Here is a 15,942-nt window from a genome sequence, read left to right on the forward strand (position 1 = left end):
TTCCAAGCATGTCATCCTCCCCTTTCACTGCGATTACACCCTCAGACATTCCAGCAATCCAGTCTGAGTCGTGGGTGGATTACCCTCTCCTAAAACTGGAGTTCCAGCCTTCACCCCTTTATTTGGGTCATCCTTTACGACACGCTGCCATCAAGGGCACACCTTTCCTCAACACCACCTCTAAATAACTCCAACAGTAACGTGAAAAACTCGGGAACGTCACACTTTTATAAAACTTTTATATATATATATATATATATATATATATATATATATATATATATATATATATATATATATATATATATATATATATATATATATATATATATATATATATATATATATATATATATATATATATATATATATATATATATATATATATATATATATATATATATATATATATATATATATATATATATATATACATATACACACACACACACACACACACACACACACACACACACACACACACACACACACACACACACCCGGTAGCTCAGTGGTTAGAGCGCTGGCTTCACAAGCCAGAGGACCGGGCTTCGATTCCCCAGCCGGGTGGAGATATTTGGGTGTGTCTCCTTTCATGTGTAGCCCCTGTTCACCTAGCAGTGAGTAGGTACGGGATGTAAATCGAGGAGTTGTGACCTTGTTGTCCCGGTGTGTGTTGTGTGCCTGGTCTCATGCCTATCCGAAGATCGGAAATAATGAACTCTGAGCTCGTTCCGTAGAGTAACGTCTGGCTGTCTCGTCAGAGACTGGAGCAGATCAAACAGTGAAACACATACACACACACACACACACACACACACACACACACACACACACACACACACATGCACACGTCTATAGCTATGGTGGGCAGGTAGCTGTACCGCCACGTCCTAAGCTGTGGCTCACCTGAGGCAGTCTGTGAAGCCCTCCACGGCGTACTTGGACAGCACGTAAGGTGATCGCCTCACGTTGCCCATCCTGCCGTACATGCTGGACACGTTTACCACTCGTCCTGTTGAGGAAAGACGTACTGGTACACCATTTTTAGAGGAATCACATTACTTATTGCTATTCGGTAGATCACACTTCGTGAATCTCAGAGCTTCTGATCTGGTTGAATAATATATTACATTCCCACCGTGTCCTCCCCTTCATGATGCACCAGTGCATGTAATCGAGGAATGTAGACTCACGAGATAGCTGGGTGTAGGGCATGTAGAATCAGCATCACCCTTTAATAAGCAGTAATGAAAACACCAGACCAGCGGATCATCCTTGGACAAAAATAAATATCACTTTTATAATTCTTTTGCCAGCATCGACTTATGCCTGTGATGCATTGTTGCCTTACGCGTGTGTGGAGCAAAACTACAACACAAATAAAACCGAAGGGAATTGAGATTAAAGAAAGCTGAACCCGAATAACAATGCGATCCTTTTTTGGTATATATAACTGAAGTTTTAGCGAAATAAAAAGCGAAGCCTAAAACATGATAACCTTAAAGAGATGTGTGTGTGTGTGTGTGTGTGGGCGAGTGCGCTCAGATCTTGTCTCGAATTGAACCACAACTGTGTAAATACCTGATAAAACGTAGTGGTAGTAATGATGATGATGATGATGATGATGATGATGATGTGACGCTGTTTATTTTCTTCTATCATAATAAAAAAAAAAGAGTAAGAGGAGGAAGAGGAGAAGGATGGCAATATAAGTGGCAACAACAACAACAACAACAACAACAACGAACATGGAATTAAAGCGGCAAATAAATCCCACGCAACGGCTGCCTCACCTCGGCGAAGTTTAACGATTCACAGGATTCTGCTTATGATATTTCCTATTTCCGCCACGAGCCATAACGCCATGAAGGGCATCACGCCGCGCACCATCCAGCTTATCTTAAATCACTCGGCCAGTGTTAAAGGAAATGGGATTGTGGTCGGCTGAGACTGCCTGCCGTCTCGCCCACTCGGCCAACACCCTGCCCCCCTCTTCCTCCTTCCCCCCTCCCTTCCGCCCTTGCCTTAAAGAGCTTTGGCGTGTCTGCATGAATACCAGGCGCCGTGTTATAAGCATCAGTGTATGCAATGGTGCTTCCTCACCTTGGCTTTCCTTATTAGTGGCAGGAAAGCCTTGGTCACAGTCACCATGCCCATCAAGTTCACTTCTAATATCTTCCTGAAAGTGTGTTCTTGTACCCACTCCACTTCCCCAAAGGTGGAAAGCCCGGCGTTGTTAACAAGTCCCCACAACACCTCTGCAATAGAAATAGGAATGAGCCGCGCGCTACTCTTGGCATAGTTTCCGAGAACAAAGGAATTACTAGAGTTTCATGCGGTAATCGGGAACCAAAGAGTCTCGCTGTAAAAGTGGCAAGCCATTCACTTGAATAAATGAAATGGGTGTTTTCTCCACGGACACAAAGACTACCTTGGAAATTGGAAGCAAACACTGACAAGGGAAATGCCAAGTCTTGTCAGTTCTCACCTCCCTCAGGGATGAGGGCCTCCACCTCCTGCACGGCGTGGCGCACCTCGTCCACGGAAGTGATGTCCAACTGGATGGTGTGGAGGCGGGGCGAGGCAGAGGCCCGCAACTGCTTGGCCCCTTCCCCGTCCTGAGCCAGACAGCCTGCCACCACACGAAACCCCTGCACGCGGGACAGGACGCGGCACATTGCTCAAGGGACGCATGGTACTGGATTACGTTTTTGCATGAAAATCTCTAATTCCATCTAATTATCTATTCATCTCTTTATCTACTTAATTACTCACTTATTGAATTATTCACTTTTAAATAAATCAACGCAAAGTTAGAAAAAAAGATAGTTTAGACAACCATCGCAGATGTACTTACCAGTGAGTCTAAGTGTTTAGCGAGGGCAAAACCAAAGCCTGAGTCACAGCCGGTGATGAGTACGGCCTTGCCCGCCGTGAACACCTGAGTGACGGAAACAATACAAGTAAAATTTACTGTAAAGTAAAACAAAGTAACCAAGATATCTCAGTATTCCTTAGCTGAGTTATTGCGTTGCCCATGGAGGAATATATCGCCAGGTTTGGTGCCACGAAGTACTCTAGCCTCTCCCTGCGTCCCTGTGATCGCGCTCTTACTCACTTCGAGGAAGGCCATCAGGATGCAGGCGGCGGAGGCAATGACCCAGGCAGTGAGGAACACAGCAGTGAAGGGGAGCAGGCCCAGAAGATGAAGCAGCGAGGCGAGGATGGCACTGACGCAGCCCCACCAGGCCACGTCCAATTTCACGTCCAGCGTCAGCAGCATGGCAGCTGTTACTCAGTGTGAAGCCACGAAAGAAGAGGAGCAAGACTGCGCTGAGAATCACTTCACTCAGATTTGACTCAAAGTTACGTAATCGGATAGTAAAAGGGACACGAAAGAAAACGTAGTCACTTTATCGTATATATCAAAGAGTAAATGAAAGCTGTGTGCCAGATAAAGTCTTCACTTTAATCTGAATCGAAACCTAAGAAAATAAGTCCAACATGCTTTAGTTAACATCTCCAATATACAGTGAAGCGAGACACTGGTTTGTACCGTTGTAGTCAGGTCACTGTGCGCAGTGTGTACTTTCACAATAGCATACAAAGTGATCAGGGAAAAGGAATACTACTAACAAATCTGAAAATGATGCCACGTACAGTCCAGTGTGCAACATACATTCCTATAACATTATCATGTCATTTTACTTCCATTGTCATGTTCAAACAACGTCGTGGGGTAATATGTAACTTTCTCCCGTCAGTCACTCAAGGTGGATTGTGCATAACGGGATTCTTTTTATGAGCTAACACTTGATAAAAACTAACATTCTTGAAATTGGAATCTTAGAGATGTGAAGTATAATTCCTGAACCTGAAAATAGTACGTTGGTTCTCGTCAGAGAGATGGAAGTCACTAAGCACGGAACGACAGGTGTGTGAGTCCCCAGCTGATATCACAAGCAAGCCTGACGTTCTATCCCTGCAATACTACGCACTCCCTGCACCGCTTCTTGACTGTATGCCACACCCCATTCCCCCGCACACACACCCTGCTGTGTCCTACGGTATTTTAGATTATTCATCACACACACACACACACACACACACACACACACACACACACACAGGCTCAGTCCTACCCGAAGATCGGTCTATGAGCTCTGAGCTCGCTCCGTAATGGGGAGGACTGGCTGGGTGACCAGCAGGCGACCGAGGTGAATTACACACACACACACACACACACACACACACACACACACACAGTTATCTATCTAAGGTACACTCATGCGACTGTCAGGTTCGTGAGGTACAGCAAAGCCGGGTGGGAACACACACACCTGTCACACGTCTTATCAAGTCCTCTCTTCCTCCAGAAAACATCGTCGGATCTAAGTAATACATTTCTCTCTCTCTCTCTCTCTCTCTCTCTCTCTCTCTCTCTCTCTCTCATTGTGAAGTCTATTTATTTCAGTTGAAAGATTGTGTAATTAACCACAGAACGAGCTCTTGACATAAAAGACAAGCACAAGTCAGTTGGTAGCTCAGCAAAGGACAACAAACAGATGAGCAGATCTCACAAGAACATTCACAACACTCGGAGAAAGCTTCCCACAACGGCCAGGATCAAGATCCTTAATACGCCTGGTTTCTGACGCACCGCCACGCAACACACACTACTTGCTGAGCCGTCCAACTCCTCATCTGGGCAACTGCGAGACGTGGCGATGGAGAGGTGCTGCGCCACACTGAGACGCACTCTAAGCTGTTCCTCCTGCCCTCCCAGATGTCCTTGAGCTTCACGACCTCCCTGTCACACCCGTACCCCCTTGTCACACTTGCTCGTACAGTCACCTTCTCACCTATACATACTCCTTGCCTTCTGCTGTTCCTCCTCCCACCGTTTCCTTCTCTTCCACCTTCACTGCACCTTTTGCCTTCTCTCTCCCCTCACTCCTTCACCCCCCACTACCTCACTTGCCTCCCTTGTAGCCTCGCCACCCATTTCTTCTGTCACTTGTCTTGCACATCATTATTCTATCATTCTTTGCCCCATTCTTTTCATGTATTTCTCATTATGCTTTTTGAAAATTGCTCTCTCTCTCTCTCTCTCTCTCTCTCTCTCTCTCTCTCTCTCTCTCTCTCTCTCTCTCTCTCTCTTCAGTTTAGCTTTTGATCATCTCTTTTTATATCAGAAAAGGATTTTGATGATACAAATACAAACTCTCTTAAGTCACGTACGACAGTCTCGCCCACACCACATCCGCCCCACAGCGCCCCACTTGCCCTCACTGGTCAGAGAGGCGCAAAGTCCGCACAAAAGACTCGCTCACTTTCATTACCATTACAGCATTCCTTATGTGTACAAGTGACTTACCAAGGGATGCAAGACACTAACATAACAATGCCAGTCTTCTGTTATCATGATAGGCACTGGGTGTGTTATATTTACCGTCTTCTTATTGTGTCATCCTTGCGGTTCATTTCCACGATTAAGCTGCTCTTTAATTCCTTTACGTACGTTTCTTTTTCTTCTGGCATCGGACGAGCGTGAGGTCACATTTCTCAGCCTCGGCGTGTGTTTACAGTGAGGCGGGTATTGGGTTTCGATGAGCCAGAGGTGTGCCGAGGGTGTGCCGGACGGCTGGAGATCACAAAATTTACACAAACGCCTCACGTTCCCAAGTTAACAAGGGATCTCTTTTCTTGCTTGTTTTCAATATATGCAGTTATATTTACTTATATCTATAACTAAAGGAAAGAAAATTATCATGATCATGTCAGTAAAATGTTTCTTATTGTTTTCAGGCATAGCAGTAAGTTAGCGCAGGAGCCACTTGTGACAACGCAGAGAACAAACATGATTGCGACATAGTCTTCCCTGATTCTTATATCCCGCCACACTACCTCAACCCACACTCCGCCTGAACACTGTCCGCTTCTACCACACGTGTTAGTGGGTTTCCTCCCCGAACCGCTGTTACCTCTTCCCTGTGAGCAGCTGCCTGTGCCACAGAGTTGTCTGTGGATTAATGATGAATAATAACGGTTGGTTAGGAATGATAACTATACATTAATTAGCATTGCTGACTTCTTAGTCTCATATTAGGTTGTGTGAGGCTAGTGAAAGAAAACAACACATTTCAAAGACATCGTTCTGTCAGATATCTTCTTTTCATCTATTTTTCTCTCTTTACTTCACGTTTCTTTTCGCTCTTTGAAATGCATCAGGTGAGAGAAGGCAAGTGGACACACAGGAGCAGGTAGAGGGCCGAGAGGCGCAATCTGGGACCAGGCACGCCTCGTTCCTCACCTTCCTGCAGCCTGTTGGCAGCCCTGCCCTTCACCCCCTCTCTCAGTGTTCACTCACAACACTATAAAGATCTTCACGCTTGTTGCCATGCCTGCTCTCTCTCTCTCTCTCTCTCTCTCTCTCTCTCTCTCTCTATATATATATATATATATATATATATATATATATATATATATATATATATATATATATATATATATATATATATATATATATATATATATATATATATATATATATATATATATATATATATATATATATATATATATATATATATATATATATATATATATATATATATATATATATATATATATATATATATATATATATATATATATATATATATATATATATATATATATACACACACACACACACACACACACACACACACACATATATATATATATATATATATATATATATATATATATATATATATATATATATATATATATACACACACACACACACACACGAGAGAGAGAGAGAGAGAGAGAGAGAGAGAGAGAGAGAGAGAGAGAGAGAGAGAGAGAGAGAGTTTTAACAGTAGTTCCTCCTCCTCTTCTCATCCTCCTCGTCCTTCCATCTCATCATTAATGCACCTCCCTGTCTCTCCTCGCGGCCATCTCCTCGACGCCTCAATGTAAACTTCATAATTCCTCCCGCCTTGGCACTTTGTTCCCGCCGAGATGTTTGTCCTTATTCTTATTGTTCCGCCCAGCGTCCCCGCCGCTGGCACCACCTCTCCGCTGCCCGCGCTCGCCCCCCTTCATACTCCACTCTGGTTGGAAAAGAAGAAAAAAATGCTCAGCCGTGTATCCTTTAATTTCTACTTGCACGCTCGGTTCCTTGCTTTTTTCTCGGTTTTAACTTCGGCTTCTCAGTTCTATCAGATCTAGGACGGTGCCTCTTGACGAAGGATTTTTGGATTTGGCCTTTGGGAACCATTACTTTGAGTTGATGACCTTCCTACCCTCAAACGGCAGCTGGGATTCAAACGCCTCCGCCTGTGGACACACTCATAAAGCGCGCTTAGTTGGAAAGCACCACAGCGCATCAGTTCATTAGTGGAACAAGAGGAAAAAATTCAAGTGCTAAGAACTCTCTCTCTCTCTCTCTCTCTCTCTCTCTCTCTCTAAGTCTAGTAAAAAAATCGTCAGTTTCGGCGGTTTCCTGGCGTGGTGTGGCCTGAGCGAGGGACAGATTAGTACTGCAGCCAGCGTGAGAGGAGGCAGGAGGCGCTGTGCTCACTTCCCTCGCTTGCGTCTTGCATCTCCGCGGGATAAGGACTCAGCTGACGTTTCTTTATCTTCTCTTTTTCTTCCTTCCCTTTCTACATCTGGCTCTTCCGTGCACTATTCGTATGAAATCTGCTGTCTGGGTGCCACTAGAGTTGATAGCAGAATTCCTGAGTTTTTTTTTTTTATTATTAGTTATTATTATTATTATTATTATTATTATTATTATTATTATTATTATCTCTCTCTCTCTCTCTCTCTCTCTCTCTCTCTCTCTCTCTCATTTTATCACTGAATTTGCTCAATATGTTTGTTAACAACAACAACAACAACAACAACAACAACAACCGCAGAAGGCACAGAAGAGGCCCATGGAAGCAGGAGTGAGATCGGCTAAGCATGTGGTGGTGGGGTTCACTTAGGACACATTCCTCCGCTCCCAGCAACGTAACTTTGAATCCCTGCCTGGTTCGGTGGCTTGGTCATGTGTTACTCAGAACATACAGTAACTGCTTTAAACATTATGGTCTCAACTTCTATGTTTGCTCTTTCTCCCTTTGATTTCTTTACTTATCCTTTATGTTTATCATCTCTTTCTCTCTACAATATTGATCACCATAGTCCCTCAACATATTCAGATTCTGCAACGGCACATACCTCCTAAACGCTTTATTCTCTTGTAAGTAATATTCTGAGAAGCAACAGAAATAATTTTGGTGCTCGTAAGGGTATTTCCCCCGCTGATGATGGAGACTCGTTGCTAAAATGTTAAATTATTGCCAGACATCTTTGGAATATCAATATCTTTCACTAGAACTGTAACAGCAAATAAGGTAAAACGCTGCAACGTTCGAGAACACACTGGTTTCCTCCTACCCGGGGCCCCGTGACGGAGATCGTGAGGACTGAGAGGCTGATGATGCAGGAAGATTATTCATTCTATGCTCACTGTCATCTTGGTAGGGGGTCGACCAGAGAGAGAGAGAGAGAGAGAGACTGGACAAATGAGGGAGGAAAGAATGGATTTTATCTTATTATCTAACTTGATAAGAATCGAAATCAAGTGTAGCATCTCTCTCTCTCTCTCTCTCTCTCTCTCTCTCTCTCTCTCTCTCTCTCTCTCTCTCCAAAGCTATACAGAGGATATCATGTGATAAATTTACTTGAGTACCGTTCTGGGTGACCTGTGGAAAGTGCCGAGCGTCCAGTAACCATCATTTGACACTCACAAGCTCTGCCCATCAGCTGGAGGTTGGAAACTTGTGCCGCAAAAAGAAATATGAACTTCCTTCACAGTTATACAAACATACCGCTTCTTGTAATTTACTTTATTTTCCTATCAAAATGTAAGAATTTAATTTATATTTGATTGATAAATGTTTTATTGCCCACAGGCATCTGTCATTGGTCCAAACATATGCAATATTTTGTATCAGTGTGGTGCTAAATCTAAAACAAAAAAGTTAGAAAGACACATATGGTCCAAAACAACTGTAGTAAAACATTTTGATAAACTAAAGTATTATGAAGATAAGAATGAATCATAAAATAAACAAAATAAATGAGTTAAGACAACATTTGAAACTTCATTATTACAAGATTACCTACAAAATTACTAAAACGTAAATAGATAATGAACATATAACTATACATCTCTTCAAGAAACAAAAGAATTCTAAAACAGATGCTCAAACGGTAGATAAAATCACATAATTCAGCAGATGATAAAGATTGGGAGCCTACCGAAACAGTCTTCACCATGACTTGTCTTTTATTCTCCGCAACCTTCGATGAGATAAGTAAGATCGGCTGACCGTTACCAGGGAACCTTCAGTCTCACGGCGCCTTTCTGTGAGGTGAGTGATGCGTCAGGTTGTGTTGATGTCTTGTGGATTACATTTACGATACTGAAATTTGCATTCACACCAGTATAAAAATTACCACTTGCACTATGACAAGGCTGGAACACTGAGTGACTCCAATAAACGCGTAATATCTGTTGTACTGTATTGATTAGTATAGTTCAATTAGCTCATCGAAATGTAATAATAATAATTGTTCCTGAATCTGCTGACACTAACGATTTCTTTTGACTTCAAGACAGCGTGAGAAAGACGAGGCTCAACTTCACCTGAGGGCACCAGAGTCACCGCTGCAGCATGAGTGACGAGCTGATAACACGAGCGTTGGTGGGTGGTCAGTGGATTAATGGCAGAGGCGGCACCTTCCCCGTGACAGATCCTGCCACAGGTGACGAGATCGCCCGTGTGGCAGACTGCACTACTGCGGAAGTAACGTCTGCAATCGGTAAGAGAAAGGGAGATGACGTTGCAGCGGGCCACACCATTACTCATACAGCTTCAGATTGCACACACACGCTTTAACTTACGCACACACACACATATCAAAGAAAGAAACAAAAAACAACAACAACAACAACTACTACTACTACTACTACTACTACTACTACTACTACTTCTTCTACTACTTATATTACTACTACTACTACTACACACAAAAAAAGACGAATTTTAGCTCGAAAAGAAATTAATCGCTTACTACCACTAAAGACATATTTAAGATTAAAATATCTATCACTATCAAGCATGTCGTGATGATGATGTAACAAATGGTCATTAAGACAGTTGAATAAGGTGACTGAACATTTTGATGGTGATGGTAAAGTGCTGGCGGCGATGGAGGAGGTGATATATCGGGACAGGAGCAGCGCTGCGACAGTGCTGGTGATGATACTGATACTGATACATTTATTGGCCCACATATACTACATATCATAAAATAACATTGATTAATTAGTAGACAAAGGTCTGTTAAGCCAAGGCTCCTTTACAGACCCAAAGAAAAAAACACGAAAAAAAATTACACCATTGAAGTTCAGTCCTAAGGCCTAGTACAAAATGCAAACAGTAGTAATGACAATAATTATAATAGTTATATAATGATATAATACTAATGATATAATGACAATAACAATGATAATGAACATGATAATAATGATAATGAACATAATAATAAAAATAATAACAATAATAATAATAATAATAAAAAAATATATAAATATAAATGAACTCAAGGAAAATAGTAGAACAAGTAAAACAATAATAAAAGTAAAGGTAATAGTCATAATGAGAAGAAGAGGAAATGTTTCTAACTAAAATATAATAACATCGATCAATAATAACAATACTAATAAGGACAATACAAAAAATTATAAAATCATAACAATAAATATACTTATAATAATAATAATAATAATGATAATAATAATAACAATAATAATAATAATAACAATAATAATAATGATAACTAATAATACTCGTAGAGTACAATTAGAAATAATCATCACACGAAGATTTAAATAAGTAAATAGTAAAGAAGATGCAGACCAATGGAAATAGATTTCGAAAACAGTAAATTGGAAATTTATGACTAGTAATAAATGCAACAGTTATGATAAAAATACTAATGACAATCGTAACAAGAAACATTAAAAATGAAAGAAAAGCATACATCAAAACAGCAATTAAGTCATTTATGAAAAAGTTTGGATGTAAGACAGCATGACAATGGCATATACACACAAGAAAAGAAAAGAAAAAATAGTATACATATGTTTATCAAGTTTCTCCAAACAATATTCCTTTTACTCTAATTTCAAAAAGTGTTTTTGATGTAGTGTTTTTTATATCCTCTGGTAGAAGATTCTACTGGGAGTCTCCTCTACTGGAAAGGCACCGTTTGGCATGCGATGTCCTACATAGTGGGATGGTAACATTATTGGGGGTACCTTGTATTCCTGGCTGGTGCTACGCGTTGGAAGTCTCTTGTAATATGTGGGAAAGATAATGACTTGTGGACAAATGATACAGTTTGCAAAGTGACAATGTCTTGGAATTTTAAAGAGTTTTAGATCTTTAAATAAGGGATCAGTGTGAGCATATCGGTGACTGAAGGTCATAACACGTAGCAACTTTTTTTTTCTGAATAATAAAAATGCTGTTGATTAAAGTGTCAAATGCTCCTCCCCAAACAGATGAACAATAAAGTAAGTAAAGATAAGCTAAGGATTGATAAATTTGACGAAGACAATCAGTTGTGATATTATTCCTAACTGACTAATACTCCTATTAATTTGTTAAGTTTAGTGTTAAGCATGGCTATGTGAGATTTCCATTTCAACTTATTATCTACAGTGACACCTAAAAACTTACATTCAGCTTGTTCAAGCAAATAATTGTCAAGGGAAATGTCAATCTTGGGTGACTGTAACATAACTGGAGAAGATACCATGTAATGAGTTTTGGAAATATTGAGAGTCAGTTTATTGCTTTTCATCCAATTAAAAAGATGTTGAAGTTCATTGTTTAAGGTATTTTTCATAACATTAAGGTCTTGCTCCTGAATATAAATAGTGGTGTCATCTGTGAACAGGATAGATTTAAGTTGACCAGAGCTACGAGTAATATCATTAATATACCTATAGAAGAAAGAGGATGGGACCCAAAATTGATCCTTGAGGCACCCTATAATCAACCGGAGCGAAAGATGACTGTAGTGACAGCGTGATACGCATTGTGGTTTAAGACGATGGCGGTAGACATAGTCATTAATGACAGCAGATAGAGCGGTAACAGTTTTGGCAGTAGAGATCCTTCAGCTGCTGTACTAGTAAAGTTAACATATTTCCGACACTGACAGAGGCAGCGGCAGCAGCCTTCGAGGGGTGGCGGCTACGCAGCACTAAAGAGCGCGCAGCAGTTCTCTTGAAGGTGCGGGACTGTCTGCTTCAGGAGAAGGACATCATTGCCACCGTGCTCAGCAGAGAAAACGTAAGTGCGCCCCGTGCTCACGTCAGAGTGTGTCGGTGAGGCTTAACTACATGTTTATTTTTTACATGATTGACATGATTGAGTCAAACTTGTAATGTCCTTTCTTTAATACAAAATCATAATGATTTTTTTTTATTAATATTTTGTTTTCACACACACACACACACACACACACACACACACAGAGAGAGAGAGAGAGAGAGAGAGAGAGAGAGAGAGAGAGAGAGAGAGAGAGAGAGAGAGAGAGGGGGGGGGGGAGATTAAAAAGAAGCAAAATTCATCATGAAAATCTCTTTGTATTGATCCTCCTCCTCAGGGGAAGCCGTTGGGCGAGGCTGCAGGGGAGGTGGGATTCGCAGCGTCCTTCTTTGAATGGTTTGCTGAGGAGGCTCGAAGGCAGTATGGTGAAACCATCCCTAGCCCCTTCCCCTCCAAGCGGCTGGTCACCGTGAGGCAACCCGTCGGGGTGGCCGCCCTCATCACGCCAGTGAGTAGAGCTCAAAGCGATGGACGTACGCCATCTCTTCACACACACACACACACACACAAACACGTATTCCTATCTCCAGCACGCCCCGCCATCATTATGGGACTTTTCCTCTGTGATCCATTAGAGGCATGGAAAGGACACACATGAACGACCTTCTCCCTCCACAGGGTCAAGGGCGGAGAAGGTCAGTGTGAAGATACGATGTTTACTTCTCAGAATCGTTCGCCATGCATTCCTGGACGATCATTATCTCATTTTTATCTTCCAAAAGAACACTCATTGCAACATTCATTTCTCAATCATGTGTTGAACAAATAACAATTTCATTACTAACTACAGTAAGTCTTACTTCTTTTTTGTTTCGCCCAGTAGTATCATGAAAAGCTGTTGTTCTTCGCGTTGTTTCTAACACGTAGCCACGCCACAAGTCTGCCTGGAAGTTTTTGGCACCGAGACATGGCTAGATCTGAATACGTGGTCCCAGGCTGCATGAGTGTCATTCTCCTCCACTCATCGCCTCCTCTTCACCAAAAAAATAAAGACAGAATCTCTCGCAATAATTATGTTTTTTTTTTTTTTTTTTTTACTGGTAATAGCAGTGAGACAAACAGACATCATGAGAAATACTGCATGAACTGCAATGTAGTCAAGGAAGTACACATGCAAGGATTTCGTTTGTATTTACATGATAAAACACACTAAAATCCAACTTTTTTTTTTTTTTTCCTATCAGTGGAACTTTCCCATCGGAATGATTGGGCGCAAGGTTGCCGCCGTCCTGGCCGCTGGCTGCACTTGTGTCGTCAAGCCTGCAGAGGACACGCCACTCACTGCCCTCTTCTTCGCGAAGGTAACGCCTGCATGGCCGCTACGCTCATTGTCGACCAGTTGCAACTTTTAGAGATCCTCCAGTATGCTTTTAACATGGCTCTCTTCTTGTAGATATGTGAGCGTGCGGGGGTGCCTCCTGGAGTGGTCAACGTAGTGCCGTGTTCCAGGGAGAGGGTAGAAGAAGTGGGGGCGGCCCTGTGTGCCTCTCCCCGCGTGCAGGTGCTCTCTTTCACTGGCTCCACAGCTGTTGGCAAGGTAATTAAACGATCTTCGTAAACCTGCAAGTGTTGTTTTCTTACCGATAGTGCAAGGTGTATGACAGATTGTGTATTAAAAGGTTCACACATACGTTATTCATCAAGTGAAATGAATCAGTAATTGTAGTAGTATTCATTTACACATGCGATTTACATGAAAATTTGATACATGAACCAGAGAGAGAGAGAGAGAGAGAGAGAGAGAGAGAGTGGTGATAAGTTCTAAATGGATATTCGTGACCGCTGTAGTCGGATCGTCACACTAACTACATTCTTTCCTGACAGTGGCTATACTCCCGCTGCGGGCCGACAGTGAAGAAGCTTGCCCTGGAGCTTGGAGGTGATGCGCCTTTCATTGTGTTTCCGTCTGCTGACCTTACTCGAGCCGTTGAAGGAGCGATGGCCTCCAAATTCCGCAACACTGGCCAAGTATTTTTTTTTTTTTTTCTTTTCTTACTATCGACTGGACCACATGAACTGTGGATTACAACAGCATTTTCTAAGAGACTTTGATGACTACTCTCTTAATTTCATATACGTACTTGTAATTTGCTATACAATTCAAAATAGTAAAGCAATCAAATAATCTTTCCCCAGACCTGCGTCACGGCCAACCGCATCTTTGTGCACGAGTCCATTCATGATAAGTTTGTGTCTTGTTTCGCCTCCGCGATGGACGCCGAGCTGAAGGTGGGCCGTGGCCTGGAGAAGGGCATCAATCAGGGACCCATCATCAACCAGCGACAGTTCGACCGAGTCAGTACCGATGGTTGGGTTTTCAGATAGAATTGTAATAGTTAGACATATGCTAGGCGTTCACATGATTTGCTAATAAACTTCATGGAATTGAGAGCACAATAAAGTGATTCATTTTGTTCGGGGCAGCTCGTGAAGATTGTTAAAGACTCTGTGTCAGCCGGAGCCAAGACGGTGCGAGGAGGGCTCTCCCTTGGGGGCCTCTTCTACGCCCCAACACTCCTGACTGGAATCAAGATGGACATGCCAGTGGTGACTCAGGAGATCTTCGGTCCCGTCGCTGCCATCATCCCATTCCAGAACGAAGAAGAGGTGATCAGGCTTGCCAACACGACCGATAAGGGACTGGCAGGTACGTACATTTGAAAATGGCTTACTGTATCAATGACGTGACCGCTACGCGATTCGTAATAACATTGCTTTCTTTCCTTTCACAGGCTATTTCTACTCCAACGATGTGAGTCAAGTATGGAGGGTGGCAGAGGCTCTGGATGTAGGCATGGTGGGCGTGAACGAGCCAATGGTGTCTTCATGTGAGGCGCCCTTCGGAGGCTTCAAGCAGTCAGGACTAGGCAAGGAGGGGTCGAGATACGGCCTGGACGAGTTCACACATCTAAAATACATTTGCTTCGGTATATAGACGGAAAAGCTTTTGGTTCTTTATTTTACCATGACCCCAAGATCTTTGAACGTACTGAGTGATAAGTGCTACTTTGTGACGGCGACCACCGCCGCACGTACAGATGCATGCTGCTCGGTTATCCACTACACCTGGTCATCTATAACATGTGATTGAAACTTAACTAGGACAGCGATTGTACATTCCTCATTCACTTCCCCACACATGATATGACGACACTTTCCCATCCCTGGAGCAGCAAGGGACCGGGATGATAAACTCCTTCCTTGGATCAAAGGCATCAGCCAATAGCCAATGCCATGGTGGGCTTCATACCTCCAAACTGTTTCTTCAGCTCTTGTTACCTAAACACTGAAAGGATGCAATCAAAAGTATACTCAGTGAGGTTGTTATACATCTCTTCTGGAAATAAAATATCGACCTACAGCGCAATTACCTAACACTTTATCATTATCTATCCTGTCACTTCGTCTTCCCGCGTCTCGCATTTGACATTCATAAATTTACAAAATTCATGTGATTTACTCATTTTCTTTCACAGTACAATTTTTACCC

General features: G+C 42.2%; 2 protein-coding genes across 2 annotated transcripts in view; one reads left to right on the plus strand and one right to left on the minus strand.

The window, feature by feature from the left end:
• The window catches only part of LOC123517117 (D-beta-hydroxybutyrate dehydrogenase, mitochondrial-like), a 10,374-nt gene extending 5,571 nt beyond the window's left edge, over window positions 1-4,803 (minus strand). The window contains exons 1-6 of the mRNA XM_045277028.1: window positions 4,681-4,803; window positions 3,122-3,291; window positions 2,861-2,944; window positions 2,492-2,654; window positions 2,108-2,261; window positions 910-1,017 (exon numbers count right to left, since the gene is read on the minus strand). Of these exons, the coding sequence (XP_045132963.1) occupies window positions 910-1,017; window positions 2,108-2,261; window positions 2,492-2,654; window positions 2,861-2,944; window positions 3,122-3,286 (674 nt within the window). The 5' untranslated portion in view covers window positions 3,287-3,291; window positions 4,681-4,803. The remainder of the gene's footprint in view (window positions 1-909; window positions 1,018-2,107; window positions 2,262-2,491; window positions 2,655-2,860; window positions 2,945-3,121; window positions 3,292-4,680) is intronic.
• Window positions 4,804-9,722: 4,919 nt separating this feature from the next.
• On the plus strand, window positions 9,723-15,822 carry LOC123517118 (succinate-semialdehyde dehydrogenase, mitochondrial-like). The gene is made up of 9 exons (XM_045277029.1): window positions 9,723-9,870; window positions 12,283-12,413; window positions 12,730-12,900; window positions 13,637-13,753; window positions 13,846-13,989; window positions 14,277-14,420; window positions 14,589-14,747; window positions 14,877-15,099; window positions 15,185-15,822. The coding sequence occupies exons 1-9, from the start codon at window positions 9,723-9,725 to the stop codon at window positions 15,385-15,387; spliced, it is 1,440 nt and encodes a 479-aa protein (XP_045132964.1). The 3' UTR covers window positions 15,388-15,822.
• The last annotated feature ends 120 nt before the right edge of the window (window positions 15,823-15,942 follow it).

Source organism: Portunus trituberculatus, chromosome 41 (assembly GCF_017591435.1).
Source record: "Portunus trituberculatus isolate SZX2019 chromosome 41, ASM1759143v1, whole genome shotgun sequence".
NCBI lineage: Eukaryota > Metazoa > Arthropoda > Malacostraca > Decapoda > Portunidae > Portunus > Portunus trituberculatus.

Excerpts from the sequence above, each read along its gene's own strand:
- LOC123517118 (XM_045277029.1), top strand. The coding sequence starts at position 9,723 with ATGAGTGACGAGCTGATAACACGAGCGTTGGTGGGTGGTCAGTGGATT. Across the intron at positions 12,414-12,729 it reads CCGTGCTCAGCAGAGAAAAC|GGGAAGCCGTTGGGCGAGGC; the intron begins GTAAGTGCGCCC and ends CCTCCTCCTCAG. Across the intron at positions 12,901-13,636 it reads TGGCCGCCCTCATCACGCCA|TGGAACTTTCCCATCGGAAT; the intron begins GTGAGTAGAGCT and ends TTTTCCTATCAG.